This window comes from Antechinus flavipes, chromosome 5 (assembly GCF_016432865.1).
Source record: "Antechinus flavipes isolate AdamAnt ecotype Samford, QLD, Australia chromosome 5, AdamAnt_v2, whole genome shotgun sequence".
Lineage (NCBI taxonomy): Eukaryota > Metazoa > Chordata > Mammalia > Dasyuromorphia > Dasyuridae > Antechinus > Antechinus flavipes.
In genome coordinates this window covers 268,573,334-268,590,612 of record NC_067402.1, presented here as the reverse complement: position 1 = coordinate 268,590,612, position 17,279 = coordinate 268,573,334, and the positions used below count along the sequence as shown (strand labels likewise).

At 35.5% G+C, this 17,279-nt stretch overlaps 1 protein-coding gene across 1 annotated transcript in view; it reads left to right on the top strand.

The window, feature by feature from the left end:
- Nucleotides 1–17,279, top strand: part of FGD6 (FYVE, RhoGEF and PH domain containing 6) — a 166,397-nt gene that overhangs the window by 127,549 nt on the left and 21,569 nt on the right. Inside the window, exons 9-14 of the mRNA XM_052000846.1 lie at nucleotides 242–292; nucleotides 3,351–3,409; nucleotides 3,495–3,566; nucleotides 6,309–6,377; nucleotides 9,138–9,221; nucleotides 10,033–10,112. Coding sequence (XP_051856806.1) covers nucleotides 242–292; nucleotides 3,351–3,409; nucleotides 3,495–3,566; nucleotides 6,309–6,377; nucleotides 9,138–9,221; nucleotides 10,033–10,112 — 415 coding nt within the window. The remainder of the gene's footprint in view (nucleotides 1–241; nucleotides 293–3,350; nucleotides 3,410–3,494; nucleotides 3,567–6,308; nucleotides 6,378–9,137; nucleotides 9,222–10,032; nucleotides 10,113–17,279) is intronic.

Sequence of the window (17,279 nt, the reverse complement as noted above, 5' to 3'; positions counted from 1 at the left end):
ACGATTTTCAAAAGATGTTCAATCTTTTACAAGTATGAAAAATGAAAAATCAGTAGCTCTTTGGAAAGTCCATCCAAGTATTGATCATTTTTTGGAGAATAGGTATTCTTTATCCAGATCTCTAGGAATAGGTATTCTTTATCCAAATCTCTAGGAAACTTTGCAGTGTTGAATGTATATGCAGTTATACAACATCCCATACATAGCCCTTTTTAATATATTTTTTGTTTTGTTTTCATAGATTATTTGAAGAATCTTTTGGAAGACTCTGTAGATTATAGGGATACTCAAGGTAAGTAATGGTTAACCTTTATAAATATTAAAATGTTGATCTTTCAGAAAAATATAAAAGTAATATTTACAAGTGTGGCTGCTAGTGATTGGAAGTAGAATGTTGTTTGTCCCATTCTAAGGTGAACAATTTTATTAGCTCAGCTTCTTCCTTCTGATGATCATTAAGAGGCTTATATCTTTTAATTTAATGTAGACTGATTTCATTTTTAAAAAAAAGTACAAAACAGCTGACAAACACCCAGCCCCACTCCCACCCCCCATCCTGATTCAGGTTCCAACAAAAATGTAGCCATGAGCAAGTCAAAGTTGAATTTTCATTCCACATCATTCTATCATTATTTCTTTAGGCTTCTTATGATTTCTACCTTTGGCCTTTGGAAGTGTTATTGCTATGACATTTATAGAAGGATTTTTGAACATTTTGATTGTTGGTTTGTTAGATTGATTTTGGTTTAATTTTTATATTTTTCAGAATGATAAGTGACCTTTTAAAAAAAAGTGATCTTTAAAAGAACCACGCAAAACATTTGCTTAGTCCTTTGAAATTCTCTTAAATCTTGGCCTTTCTTATGTTAAAGGAACCCATTTCCTAGAGAACTGTAAAATTTATTTTGAAAGTTCAAGATACACATGTACAACTTAATTTTTTTTAAGGCCAGGAGGCTCCTATTTAGCAAATACTACTCTGAAAATTTGTTATTTGTTTTTCCAAAAAGAAAAATATTAGAATCTTTTTTCTCAAATTTTGAAAACTTTTATGTGCAATTAGTTAAAAGAATGTGATGTTTTTCTTCCATTTCACTTTGAGATATTTCTTATATTTCTCTCCTTTTTTTGATGTTGAACTTGAGTTAGTTTTCTTTATAAAAAACATTAAATACAAAAAAAAAACCTTTAGAAACCTTTTCTAAAGGTTTTTTATAAAGAAAACTACTAGAAGTAGGATTTCATCTGTAAAATGGGGATTTATTACTTGTCATTTTTAGCTTGTAAGGCTATAGTTTGTATTATTATTAATAATGGCCAGTTTTTCTGTGATGTTTTATGAGTTTGCAAAATACTAGCAAGACAGGTACTATGGTTATTCCCATTTTGTGGATGAGGAAACTGAGATGGACTCATTCAGGAACATATTGATAGTAGTTAGAATCTAACAGACTCTTTAAATTGTCCACTGTGTCATCCCTTCCATGCCACCCCTAGTTGCCCCAAAATCATAAATCTAGTTTAAAAAAGACAACACAAAAAGGAGGATTTGAGTTCAAATCCAGCCTCAGACACTTACTAGCTGTGTCACCCTATGTAAGTCACTTCACCCTGTTTGCCTCAGTTTCCACATCTGTAAAATGAGCTGGAGAAGGAAATGGCACACAAGTCAGTATCTCTGCCAAGAAAATCTCAAATAAGTCATGAAATATCTGCTACAACTAATTAATTAAACAGCATCAAAAGTTAATTTGGATCCAGGTTCCTTAAATCAAAACCAGCTTTCTCCATTGCACCAAACTGCCTTAGGGAAGAGGAAGACTAGGGCCAAGAAACACCTCAAGTTTTCTCTTTCTCTGGCTCTGGAGCAGCCCGCTGGGGCTGGAGCTCTCATGGGCTTCCCGCCTGGCCTGTAGCTGCCTCTGCTTCTCTTATCAGCCTGACATGGTCAGGGCATCTCTCCTCCTGGTGGAACTCTGTTGTGGCTCCCTTGCCTTTCTTGACCAGACCAGTGACTGGCCCTAGTGGCTATTTACATTGATCATTCTGGGATCTGTCCAAAGCCTTCCCTGCCCTGCACCAAAGTGCCCCAGGTGACCCAAAGATTTCTCCATTTGGTAGTCATTGCCCCAGATCTCACAGCTAGTAAGTGGTAGAGATGGAAGTGGTGCCTCAGTGCTGACTCTCAGCATCCTTCCTTTTGTGCTGCACATCTCTTAGTGGAGGAACCTGGAGTCCAAATCTCTGCCTGGGAGACTTTGGTCAAGTTATCTTACAGCATTGCCCTTGGTTTACCCATTTGTAAAAAGTGGCTTCTGGAGTTCCTCCTGGATTAATCTATGATTATCCTTTGACTTCCACTTTTTTGCCTTTTCCAGAAGAATCTCTTCCCCCTTTCCCTCTTCATCTTTTTTCTCTGTCTGTCTCTCCCTTTCCCCTTTCCTTCTTCCCTCTCTTCTTCTCTTCTTTTTCTCTCTCCTTCTGCATCTTTATTTCCCTTTCCATCTCTCTTCCTCCCTTTATCCTCCTCTTCCACCTCTTCTCTTTCCCCTGCCTCCCTTTCTCTTTCTCTAGATCTGTGCTCTCTCTTTCCAACCCATCTCCCCTCGTTGGTTTATGTTGCCTTTCTCTAGCTTTCATCAGCAAACATTTAAAAGGAGAATAAGGACTAGAAGTAGGATTTCAATGATATAGGAAACTGCCTCCACCAATTGACTGCAATCCCTGGGTCTGGGTTCAAATCTCATCTGTAATGCTTCTTACTTGTGTGTGACCATTTAACTTATTTTTTTTGACTATAAAATGAGAACCTTAGATTAAATCAGGGGTGTGAAACTTGGAGTCAGCCCCTGAATCAGGTTAAAATTTATTTGGGAAATGATTAACAAAATAAATAAAAATGCAATATGATGTAGGTAATGTTATGAATTTTATTGATAATATTAATGATTAATAATTATTATAATATAATTTGTATTTTTTTTAAAGGGATCCACTTATATTTGAATTTGATATCACTGGAATAGATGACTTTTCTAGTCCCTTTAGGTTCTAGATTCTATGATCCTTTGATCTCTGTTAACTTGTCATTTCACTGGTTGAAATAACTCTTTATCAAACAATAGCGAATTTTGAAGGACAAACTAAAGATCCCAAGTTTAAAACCTGTTTTAGATGCTTCCTAGCTGTGTGATTCTGGGCTGCAAAATGGGTATAACAGTACCTATCTCCCAGGAGGCTTAAACGAGATAACATGAAAAGTGCTTTGCAGATTTTAAATAGTCATATACAAGTGATTACTGTTTTTATTGAAAGTCCCTAACTACCTCTTCTATCCTTATGTCTCTCAGATGCCCTTGCTGTTGTCATAGAGGTCGCTAACCACGCCAATGACATCATGAAGCAGGGAGTAAGTATCCTAGGAATACAAATCAGGGCTTTTTTTTTCCAGCTGGAACAGATACCTTCATATGCTTTATCTCTTTCTTCCTCAGGACAACTTTCAGAAGCTTATGCAGATTCAGTATAGCTTAAGCGGACATCACGAGATAGTACAACCAGGAAGGGTGAGTTTCCTTAAGATTCTTGCCATGAGCTGAGGGGAATAAAAGCCAGGTGCTTAAGAATCATTTCCTTTTTCTGCTGGTCGTGAAGATTATATGGTTGAATGTGATTCCCCTTCTGAGCTGGCTTTCACAGTCCCATCCAGTTTTGCAGTTCTGTGATACCCAGACCTGGCACGGGGGGCATGCTCCCTTTTTACACATCAACAAGCCAGGGATTCATGATTTGTTAGTGCTGGTCCTCCCTTCACTGGCTCTTTTCCAGCTTAATAGATGGTCTTTGAAAATCACTGTAAATAAAAACTTCCACATTCTGTGACAAAGTTAGCATAAAGTCTATTGTGTGATCTGGAATGGCACATATATTAATCTGGTCCTTAGAGAATAGTTTTACATTTGATTACTGGTCCTATATTGAGAGTTTTTCCTTCATGATAGATCCTAGCAGGGCTAATGACTCTTTATGGAAAAGCCTTTGAGAACCAAGTCCTGGGAGAGGCTTTTTTTTTTTTCCTCTTGGCAAAAGTAGATTTATTTAGGGGAATAGGTTCCAAACAAAATGAAGGGATACAATAGTCACCAGCAATAATAAATATGAAATAGAGTTGGGAGAGCATACAATTAGCAAGGAAAAGGCAAACTCCCCAGGGGAACTCACAGTTAACCAGAAGAAAGGGAATATTCCATGAGGTGGGAGTAAGCCATTGAATAGTAGGCCAGATTCATAGAAGTTTGGCTAACTAGCAAGGAAAAGGCACTAGGAGAAGAGAGAGAAAGTGTAACCTCATAGTAAATTTAGTCCTGAAAAGAACTCCGCAAAGATCTTCATCATAACCAGATCTTTTATAGGAGAAATAGAGCCTTGGGGGTTTCCCAGGCTTAAAGGCTGAAATTCAAGAGAGAAGGTCAAAGAGTCAGATGGAATGCACCTGGCCAACCAGGTCCCAGACCTGTCTAAATATATGTTACTTAGCATCTCAAAGGTTGTTTGAAGATACAGAAGTTTGAGGGATAGACAAAAAGTTCCATCCTCACAATCATTCTATTCAAACTGAATAGTCTAGGAATGTTACATTTGATAATAGCCATTTGGGCTTCTTTCTGACAGGGCAGGAGAGTAAGTCACATTAATATATCATTTAATCCAATACCCACCACCCACCCCTAGCCTTAGTATTTTACACAGAAGGAAACTGAGAGCAGAGAGGTTAAATAGCCATCTCCTCTTACTCCAAAGTCATCCACTGTACCACACATTCAACAAAAGCGTCTGCTGTGTGCAAAATAGTAAAACAAAAAATAGCAAAAAATGAAATAGTCTCTGCTCTCAAGGAATTTATACTCTACTCAGGGTAATTCTAAGATTGTAAACATAGGTAACTAAAAGACTGGTGGTTTATCCAATAGATAAAATGAAATCTACTTTTTTTTTGGTTTTAATATTTAAAAAATATTATAGCTTTTTATTTACAAGACATATGCATGGGTAAATTTTTCAGCGTTGACCCTTGCAAAACCTTCTGTTCCAACTTTTCCCTTCCTTTCCCCCATCCCTTCTCCTGTATGGCAGGTAATCCCATACATGTTAAATATGTTAAAGTATACATTAAATACAATATATGTATACATATTTATACAGTTATCTTGTTGCACAAGAAAAATCAGATTTAGAAATTAAGGTTAAAAATAACCTGAGAAGGAAAACAAAAATGCAAGCAGACAAAAACAGAAGGCATGAAAATGCTATGTTGTGGTCCATACTCATTTCCCATAGTTCTTTCACTGGTAGTTGGTTCTCTTCATTATTGAACAAATGGAACTGATTTGGTTCACCTCATTGTTGAAGAGAGCCACGTCCATCAGAATTGATCATCATAAAGTCTTGTTGTTGAAATATGTAATGATCTCCTGGTCCTGCTCATTTCATTCAGCATCAGTTCATGTAAGTCTCTCCAGACCTTTGTGTAGTCATCCTGCTGGTCATTTCTTAAGAACAATAATATTCCATAACATTCATATACCACAATTTACCCAACCATTCTCCAATTGATGGGCATCCATTCAGTTTCCAGTTTCAAGCCACTACAAACAGGGCTGCTACGAACATTCTTGCACATACAGGCCCCTTTCCCTTCTTTAAGATCCCTTTGGGATATAAGCCCAGAAGTAACACTGCTGGATCAAAGGGTAAGCACAGTTTGATAACTTTTTGAGCATAGTTCCAAATTACTGTACAGAAGGGTTAGATCCATTCACAATTCCCAAACAATGTATTACTATTCCAGTTTTCCCGCATCCCTTCCAACATTCATCATTATTTTTTCCTGTCATCTTAGCCAATCTGAGAGGTGTGTAATGGTATCTCAGAGTTGTCTTAATTTGCATTTCTCTGATCAATAATGACTTGGAGCATCTTTTCATATGGCTAGAAGTAGTTTCAATTTCTTCATCTGAAAATTGTCTGTTCATATCCTTTGACCATTTATCAATTGGAGAACTGAGCTTTTGGTGGTACATGCATAAAAGTGGTGCCATTGCTGGGAAATTCTAAAATGAAATCTTGGCTGTGCTTAGTATCATTTTAACTTGGAACACCACTGGATTTTTGGACCTCAGTCAATATGTATAATATGCTCCTCCCCTTCCTCCTATATCTAAACATCCCATGTTTTAAAAGAAATTACTAATACCAGTAGCTGACATTTGTTCTGTATTCCTATTTTTCTCTTTGGATGGGTGGAATAGGTCTTTCTGAAAGAAGGTACTTTGATGAAATTATCCCGGAAGGTCATGCAGCCAAGGATGTTTTTTCTGGTAAGATGCCATGTTCATTTTTGATATATTTATTTGTTTCAGAGATCTTTATTTAACAGGGGTAGAGTCTTATCTCTCACTAGCATAAAAACTTGTCCCAGTGGACTAATTTCTTTTTCTGATGAAAAGTTTAGAAAAATAATCTGTCACTCATTGGCATTTCAAATGTGAAAAATGAAATCTGTCACATGCACTGGTGATCCACAGTCACAGACATAAAATCATTTCTATTTGGAATCCAGTAGCCTCATTTCAAACCTGAAATAATGAGGATTTTTTTTAAAATTCTGAATTCAAACATCAAATGAAATGAGCATTTTCATAGTAGAACCAAAGAAGAGAGAGTTGGTTTGTAAATGAAGCTATAAATATCTATCACATCCAGTTTGATTTTTCTTTTTAAGTAAGTATATAATAAATTCAGAATGTAACTTTTGAAGCTTCCTTGCTTGTCTGTAATATTTTTCTCCTAGCTTTCCATCCTTTGGGCACTTAAAAAATGCTTCAGTGATTTTCCGTTTTGAAAAAATTATTTCAGTCTTTTCCTATCCGAAAAAGAACAATTACTAACCATCTCTGTAAGTGCTATCTTCCGAGATAATTTGGTACAGTGGATAGCGTACTGAGCATGGAGGCAGGAAGACTCATCTTTCTGAATTCAAATCTGGGTTCAGACACTTCCTTCCTTTGTGACCATGGGCAAGTCACTTCCCTCTGTTTTCCTCAGTTTCCTTATCTGATAAGCAAGATGGAAATTGCAAGCTACTCCAGCATATTTGCCAAAAAAAAAAAAAAAAAAAAAGCCCAAAATGGGATCATGAAGAGTCAGATACAGCTGAAGTGACTGAACAACCACCATCACTGCAATTACATATTTTGGAGACTTTTCAGTGAGTTTCTGTGATCCAGAAAACCTATAAAATTGTTGTAAGGATGGGATCTGTGATTACATTAGTGTAATACTGTGATGTCAGACTCAAGTTATACCTAAGGATCTCGCAGTCCATATAGTAGCTTAATTTGTCTGAATCGTGAACCCATTTTGACTTTATCTTGGTATAGGATAGATGTTGTTCAGTTCCTAGTTTCTGCCATACTATTTTCCATTTTCCCAACAATTTCTGTTAAATCCCAGAAACTGGAGTTTTTGGGTTTATCAAATACTAGATTATTATAGTCGTTGACTATTGTATCTTGTGAAACTAGCCTATTCCACTGATCCACTGCTGTATTTCTTAGCCAATATTAAATGGTTTTGATAATTTCCGCTTTATTAGTATTAGTATTTATTTAGTATTAGATCTGGTACAGTGAAGACCAAATTATTACAGGTTCAGAGATAGGGCTGGGGGTGAGAAAGGCAGAGGTGGTAAGTGAAGACCAGCTTAGAAGCTTAAGGATAGCAGTTGACACATTTTTGTACTCAGTGGTATCCTCAGTGATCAGTGCTATGTCTAACCATGGCTTTGATGAATAGATCATTAGGCCGGTCTATGGTCAGCAGGGAAGTGGGTTTCATGCTGGCTTGGGGATTAGGAGAAGCTGGTTTGAACACTGGTTCTGCTACTGATGATGATCTTTGTGACCATAGGCAAGTCCATTAACCCTTTCAGGCCATACTCATAAAGTGACAATAGCCTATAAATTCTCTTCTTGCTCCAAACCAAAGACTTCTTAAACTTTCCTTTGCTTTTTGAAAGAATTCTCAGAATCATGTTTTTAAGGACATAAAATATGTTGCAGAGGAAAACCATTATATAGAAATATTTATTAAAATATTAATAAAACAAATTCTCAGACCCTAGACTAGCAACCCTTGCTCTAGATATGTCTCTGTCACCTAATGAAATTGCCAGTATGTTCATTCAGCTTTACTTAAATAAGCATATTTGTTTAAAGAGAATTATATATGGGGAATGGAGAGAAATTAGTGAATGACTATGATATTTTAAGAAAATATTAAAAAAGTTAAAAGTTTAACTATGGCCTCACTTAACTAGCTGTGTGACCCTGGACAAGTCATTTAACTGCCAAAAAAATTAGCTATAAAAACAGAACCAAAGGATAATTGGCATTAGAGGAAATGGCAATGAAATCTTTTTGTTTTTCTTTGAACTATCTCTCATTGAAATAATGGAATTTTATTGTTATAAGAAATGCTGAGCAGGATGAGTTCAGATAAACCTATAAAAACATAAGCACTGAATCAAAGTCAAGCAAGCAGAACGAGAAAAACATTGTAAACAGTAACAAATATTGTACAGTGAAGGACTGTGAATAACTAAACTGTTCTCAGCAATAGAGTGATCTAAGACACTTCCAGAAGCTTCATGATAAAAAATGCTGTCTGCCTTCAGAGAGCTGATGGCATCTGAATACAGAAGGAGCATATTATCTTCCACTTCCTTTCTTTCTTTGATTTCCTTTTTTGATTTGAGTTTTCTTACACAAAAATATGTTTTACATAATTACACAAGTGTAACCTATATATATAGTCTATAGATTGCTTATCCTCTTTGAGGAGAGGGAAAAGAGTTTGAAAACTAGAATTAGGAACTTAAAACTTAAAAAAAAATTAATGTTAGAAATTGTTTTGCTATGTAATTGGGGAAAAATAAAATATTATTTAAATACACACCCCAAAATATCTATTATCAAGAAAAGGTCTTGATCCCCCTTGTGCTTCTCTTCCACATATTTAAAGCTAACATTTTTGTTTCTCCATTTACAGTTTTCTTTGATGTGTGTTTCCCCTTACAGTTTAATGACGCTCTCTTGTACACAACCCCTGTGCAGTCTGGGATGTATAAACTCAACAACATGCTTTCTTTGGCTGGCATGAAGGTGAGTCAATGAGTTCACTAATGATTTTTTAGGGCAGTGAGGTGGTACAGTGGGTAAAGTGAGCTGGAGAAGGAAATGGCAAACCACTCCAGTATCTCCGCCAAATTGGATCACAAAGAATTGGCTATGATTGAAAATGACTAAAAAAACAAACAAACTTTTTTTTATCTTGATGTTTTGGCATTAAATACATTTTAACGGGGTAAAAACTGCTTAAGAGAGGTAGACGATTGCTGGTCATGGAATCAAAAGAAATTATTTACTGCTTTCTCCTACAGTGGATTTGTTGTCATCCATACTTTTTACTTGTGGGATCTTGGTCACGTCATTAAACTTCTCCATGACTCAGTTTCTCTATCTTTACAATGAGGGTGATAGTTTGCATTTCTCCTTACTAACTCTAGATTTATGCTTCTGTGATCCTAGAAAGAGGATTATGATCATCCATTAGCTACTTGAGCAAATAATCTTTGACTCATTCAGTCCCTGACCCTTGTCTGTGAGAATAAGTTGGACAGTGTAGCATATAGATTTCTGTTATTCTTCCAAGAGAACCAATGATATTGTGGGGGTGATCTCTTGACTTGCACATAAATTGTGTATAGAACATTGGACTTGTAATCAGGAAGACCCAAAATTCAGATTTTCCTCAGACTATTACTTTCAGCCTTTTTCCCTGTAAAATGAGCATAATAATAATATTGAGGGTGGTTGTGAGAATTAAGTGGAATGTTAGTTGGGAGAGTCAGGAGCTTTCATGGATTGCGGGAAGGAAGGTCAATTGATAAGATTCTTCTTTTGCCTTCATAAGGTTCGAAAACCAACCCAGGAAGCTTACCAGAATGAGCTGAAGATTGAAAGTGTGGAACGTTCCTTTATTCTCTCAGCCAGGTACAGAAAGATACAGAACAGAGAACCTTAAAAAATGATCTTTATTATCAACATTTTCGGTTCAAATGGGGAAAACTCATTTTTTTGAATTTGAACTCTGGGACTTCAGAGATGTTTTATTAACTGCTTTTCTTCTACAATGCTCTGACAGTTTCTCTTGGTTGTGAGCTCTTTGCTGCCATTTGAAGAATTCATTGTCCTAGAGTAGAAAGAACATGAGGTCAAGTATAACCTCTGTCTGGGTAGCTAGGTGATATAGTGGATGGAGTGCTGGCCTTGGAGGCAGCAAATTTATTTTTACAAGTTTGTATCTGTCTCAGACATTTATTAGCTATGTCATTTAACCCTGTTGGCCTCGGTAATCTGTAACATGAGCTGAGAAAGGAAATGGCCCACTATTCCAGTGTCTTTGCCAAGAAAACCTCTTATGGCTTCATGAGCAGTAGGATATAACATAATAGCAACTGTCCTTAATTTTTTTTTTCTTTTGAGAAAATTTTTTGTCTAAATTAGTTTTTGGATTTCTGATCTCCTATTAGGGATTTTATACTCAATCAAAAAGTATTTATTAAGCACTTATTATATGCTAAAAATACAAAAAAGTAAAACCAGTTCTTGCCCTCAAGCAACTTACATTCTAATGAAAAAATTATGTTTCTCTCTATCTATCTGTCTATATATCTATCTATCTATCTATATATATATATATATATATATATATATATACACACAGATAGATGTATATGTACATGATAAATATATACATAATATTGAAGAAACAGTGTAAGTGATTTTTTTGGGAATTTTGCCACAAATTTAAAACAAACAAAAAGCATACTTCATATCATGGTTATTTACTATTAGCAATGTGGACTTTTTTACAGATCCTAGTTTCTCTTCTCATAAAGATATTTGGAAATTAATCATGGGATTATAGAATTTTTCAAACAGGAAGGGGACATTTGAAATCATCAGATTCAACAACTCAATTTTTATAGCCAAGCAAATAACTTTTTTTTTCCATATTTGGCCTCTAGAATTTATAGGCACACTGTGTTATTGATCCCTTTTACCAGAAGGCAACTTTTATTTGCTTATTTAAAAATCCCAGTTTACATGATTTCAGTAATAAATTGCCTGTGTCCTTACTCTTTAAATAGCAGAATTACAATGGATTTTTAGATGTCTTTGTCTTATTTTTTTAAGCACACGTTCCCCTCTTCCAAATTGTGATGATCCCAGAACAAGTGGGCAAAGAAGCCTTGTCTGGTCAACTGAGGAAATCAGGAAAAGGGTCATCATCATATGTGAAAAAGATTTTCATTTGTACAAAAGCCATACTATACTAGAAAAGCATTTCTTCTTGTTCCATCTTGGGTTTTATTTGCTCCTTAGAATGACAATTCTCTGCATGTTTCTTTTGATTCTTGACAAAATTCTCTTAACAAAAAATTGACAAAATATATCATTTATAAATGCTTACAAAGGAAAATGGTGATTGTTGGGTGTCAAGATGTAGGTTAACTCATGGGTTCGGTGAGAATAGGAGGTCAATTATTACTTCTGTCAGGGTACTTAGGTGACACAGTGGTAGAGTGCTGGGCCTGGAGACAAGCAAATTCATCTTTACAAGTTCACATCTGGTTTTAGACACTTGTAAGCTATGTGCCCCCGAGCAAGTCACTTAACCTTTGTGGTCTCAGTAAATTCATACAGGCATTTATCAAATCTCTACTACATAGTCTAACTGGAGACACAAGGCTAGATGTGAAATGGTCAGTTCATTCCCCCAGTAGCTTATATTTTTATCAGGGGACAGGGGACATTTTTCCACTGATGCTTAGTGGAAAAATCCAGGCCAGGAGAACAAAGATGAAAAATAACTATAGTCATGTAAGTAAGATGTAGCTAAAAGACAATGGGGTTTGTATAAAATGTAATGAGTGAGCAGTATTAATTTCAGAGGCCAAATAGAGTGAGAGTTGGAGAAAGGTGATAAACTATGGGTGCAGAGTGCTATGTATTGCATCAATTAAGTGAATGTTCCAGATTGTTTTATTTGAGTGTGTGGGGTGGGATTGTAAAAGATTTCTGGGAAATGATTGGGATGTAAGTAATGTAGTGACGGAGTCTTTTTTTTTTTTTTTAAAGAAGGATTAAATGATAATTGTGGAAATATGTATAGAAGAACATAGATTACTTGCTGTCTGGGGAGGGGGAAGGGAAAGAAATAGAGAAAAAAATTTGGAGCACAAAGTTTTGCAAGGTTTTGAATGTTGAAAACTATCTGTTCATATGTTTAAAAGAAAAAAAAAAGAAGGCTTAAAAGAAAGAATTAGCTTTTATTCTTTTTTGAGACTGCTTTTATTGCTTTTTTGAGAATGTTACCTGACATTTTGATTAGTTCATTGCTGTAGTCTGAGAATTCCTGGATTTTAGCAGAGCATTTGACATTATCTCTCCTAATGTCCTTTTAAGTAATGAGGCATTAAGCTCAGTCGTTTTTTGTGTTTGATTCTTTATGACCCCATTTGGGGTTTTCTTGGCAAAGATACTGGAGAGGTTTGCCATTTCTTTCTCCAGCTCATTTTACAGATGATGAAACTGAAGCAGACAAGGTTATATGGCTTGCCCAGGATCACACAGATAGGAGGTGGCTGATGCAGGATTTGAACTCAGGAAGATGAGCCATATCAATTGACCTCTCAGTGCCCAAGCAACTGTATGAGTGGTAATAACAGTTAAAGTATGATTATCTGTTCTAGTAAAAGAAGTTTCCTCACTTGGGAATATTTGTACGGGAAAATAATAGGCCCAATAAGAAAAAAAAAAAAATCCTCATAGACAAAGGTGGAAGACTGTGTATTAAATAGTATAACATTTATATAGTTGTTCTTGTTTAGATATTCAGTTGAGTCTAACTCTACATGACCCAATGGATTTTTGTTTTTGGAAGTCTTCTGTCACTTTTAAGATAAGAATTAAGAATCCACTGAAACTAGTGGCATTCATGAGCCTCTTCCTTACCAAGTTTTAAAATCCATTTTCCTTCCCCCCCCCCCCCAAATTTATTTTATTTGAAAAAACAGAATAGGCAAAAAGAAAAACAGAAAAGCAACGCAAAACAAAAGGGAACATTATCATGTGCCCAGCAGAACATCAATGAGAATTCAAAATATGTGACAACAAATATCAATTTAAGAAAATATATGTATTAGTAGAAGAAATTATATTCATGAGTGTCCATCTTTTCTTTATTCCTTGTAAATTGTTTGGTTCTCTGCTGAGTACCTTATTTTGTTCTTTTCCCCCCCTCTTCATATCTCTCACCCCAAAGGGTTATAATAATTAAGAAAGGATACATTTATGTATACATATTTAGCTATATATATACTCACCCCTATACCTATATACCCACATATCCTGTTGACTCTCTATAACTTGGCTATCAGGGATTCCTTTCTTCTCTTCTTCCCTCACCCCATCTGCCCATTCCCTCCCTACTTATTTCTTTATAGAATTTGAATGGTGCCATATCCTTCATGGTATATACGTAGTGTTGCCTTTTGAATCCATTCCTGATATGAGTAGGTTTTCAGAACAATCTTCCTCACTGCACTCTAATGATTCTGTGTCTATTCTTTCTCTGTACCTCATTTGTATAATATGATTATTATTTTTACCTTTAGTCTGCCATTCTTTCTTTTCAGTTACCCTATTGTTGATGTAATCCTCAAACATAAAATATACATTTCCTTTATTAAAAAAAAAACCAACCAAAACAAAAACCCACAAACAGTATGTCCATGTTGAGTTCCTTAAAATTGCTCGTTGATATTGGCTCTTATATGTTAAATTTTCTGTTTAGTTCAGGTTTGGTTGATAGAAAATCCTGAACATCTGCAAGTTCGTTGAATGTGTTTTTATCTCATTGAAAATTAGAGATAATTAGTAAAATTATCTCTAATATGATATTTTTGCTGCAGTTCTTTTATTTGTCTGTAGATAAGATTCCAAGACTTGCAGTCTTTTATTGTAGCTGCTGATAACTCTTGTACCTTCCAATTGTGGCTCTAGCAAAATTGAATTGTTTTTTTTTTCTTGTTTCTTCAGAATTTTCTCTTTGCCCTTGGGATTTTGAAATTTGGCAATAATATTTCTGTTTTTCCACATCTTTTTCTACTTTCCCATATTCTGTCACTCCGGGAGTTTTCTAGGATTATCATTATTGTATCAAGGTTCTCTTTTTGGTCACAACTTTCCTTCAGTTCTATTATTCTTCTATTTTCTCTTCTTGATCTATTCTCCAGATCAGTTGTTTTTCTTTTTCCTTCCCCTCCCCTCCTTCCCTTCTCTTCCCTTCCCTTCCCTCCCTCTGCTCTCCTTCCCTCCTGTTCCCTCCTCTCCCTTTCCCTCCCCTCTCCTGTACCTCCTTTTTAAATTAGCTAACTTTTTCATAGTCTTCTCTTTTTCTTGGATGGTTTTAGTTTTTTCCTTTAGTTTTTCCTCATTGTGTTTCATTTGATTTTTAAAAAATTTTTTGAATTCTTCTATAAATTCTCTCTGGATAGGGAGCCATTTCACATTACTCTTTGGAGTAGAAGTTTTTTTTTTTTAATTTTTTTTAATTTTTTTTTTTAACTGAGTTAATTTACTCTTCTAAAGATAAACCCTGGTCTTCTCTGTTCCCATAATATGTTTCATTGGTAGTGTTTTTTCTTCTTTGCCAGTTCATTTTTTTTTAATAAGATGTACTAGTGTAAGCACTTTTAATGCCTCAAGATTTCCTTTAGCTCTCCACTGTGATCAGTAACCCCAAACCAAGAGCTCCCCCCTCCTGCAAGTGCCCACAGCCAGCAGCATCCTTGCCCAACTGCCTTTGCACTCACCAAGTGCTGGTTCTTTCTCACCTAGGACTGCATCTCAGCAGCACAGCCAGGCCTGGTTTTCTCAATCAGCTGAGGTTTGGTCCAAAGTCCTGGACTTAAACCCCAACTGCACAAACAGCCCGGGTTCCTGCTGAGGCTCCAGCCACCACCAGCTAGCCCAAGGTCTCCCACTTGGTGTTTTTATGGAGCTAACCCCGAGGTGTTTGCATTTCAGACAAGTTAATCCAGAGTAGGATCTTGTTGCCTTGTATCAAAAGGATCCCAGTTCTGCCCCACGTTTTTTTGTTTTTTCTTGAGTTTATGTTTGCCCTGAGGAGCAAATTGGTCTTAATTGTGGGGGAAATTGGGAGAGTTTGAAATTTACCAACATACTTTGCCATCTTCCCAGAATCCCCTATAATCCATTTTTTCTTGAAGCTAGAAATCTACTCTTCACAGAGCTGGAGTTGAAAGGAATCTATTCCAACCTCCTGTTTTTACAGATGAGGAAACTGAGGCTCTGGGAGACTTGTGGCTTGTTCAAAATCACACACAGTGAATGCCTAGTGCCTAGTATGTTGAAGGTATTTAATAAGTGATTGATTCTTGGACATTCATTTTCTTTCTTTCTTTTTTTTTATATTTAATTTTTGTTTTTTCTCAATTACATGAAAACAAAAATATTTAACATCTTAAAAAATTATGAATTTGAAAGACTCATTGATTTTTGGTCATTCATTTTCATTTTTTCTCACTTATATAAAACATTTTGACATTCATTGTTTATTTTTTTATTTTTTGTTGAGGTGTTAAGTAACTTGCCCAGGGGTCATATAGCTAGGAAGTGTTAAATGTCTGAGGACAGATTTGAACTCAGGTCCTCCTGACTTCAGGGCTGATGCTCTATCTACTGCATTACCTAGTTGCCCCAACATTTTTTTTTTAAATTGTAAAATTCTCCAATTGATTCTTATCATTCATTTTCTCTTTTTCATTTAATTTTTAGTTTGTTTTCTCAATTACATGAAAATTGTGAGTTCCAAATTCTCTCCCTTCCTCCCTTTCCTTGTTTCTCTTTTTTAATGTGTTATACATGTGCAGTCACGCAAAACATTTCTATATTAGCCATGTTGCAAAGTGCCTACCAAAAAAGCAAGCATAATAAACAAAGGGTTTTTTTTTTTTTTTTAATGATGCTTTATTCTTTCTTCATACTCCAATAGTTCTTTCTCTGGAGATGTATAACATTTTTCATTATGAGCCCTTTGGAACTGCCTTGGATCATTGTATTGATCAAAAAAGCTGAGTCATTCACAGTCGATCATCATCTAATATTGCTATTATTGTGTAAAGCGTTTGAACATTAAATTTCAATCTTTAAATGCAAGTGGATGATAAAATGGGTTTTGCTGTTATAAGAACTTACTTTCCAGATAATTACAAAAATCTGACCATTCTTATGCTTTATTCCTTTGGTTTCATTCCAACTAAGATGTTTTCTTAGTCAGCCTATAAACTTTTATTAAGTGCCTTCTGATGTGCCAGGTACTGTGCTAAACACTTTGTACCTATAAGATCAACCGCTTCCTAGAGCTGAAATATCTTTACTAGATAATGAATGCTTATGTTGGAACATTTGCAAATTAAGTGCAGTTAGGGACAAATCTTTTTCTAAGACCTTGTAAACATTTGTTCTAGCAAAAGGCTTACAAGAGAAAGAAGACACTTTTAAATGAAAGGGTATCATTTGTAATTTAATGTATACAATTGAATTATGTGCTGGCACATTTGGAAATCCCCGCCTCCAAGGTGGTTGATGAACAGTTCTAACATTTATTGAATTATTGATCTTTATCTCCACTTTATCCCAATTTTTGGTTATTTTTTATACAAGCCTATGTATGTAGGGAAAATTCTCAGGTGAATCTCTTAGGAAGTCTATGAATAGGTTTACTGTAGCCTTTGTAGGTTCAGGAACCATTTATAAATGGTATTAGCTCAGAATGAAAGGGCAAGCCATTTTTTCCATAGTAAAGTAAATTATGGGAGGGGGAGGTTCATCAAGGGATTTTGAATTTTCAGAGAATTAAAGATGCAGAATAAGGTATGTAGTTTTTGACCTGGCCAGTGTGGGAATTTCTTTTGCTTGACTGTATATATATATTTTTTATAAATTTCTGATTTTTTTTCTTTTTCTAGTGGGGGACAAATGAGAGGCAGAGGAAGTAATAACTTGTTAATTGAGAATGAATATATGTGAATCACCCTAGAAAGGTTTCTATCCTCCCACCCCCAAAAT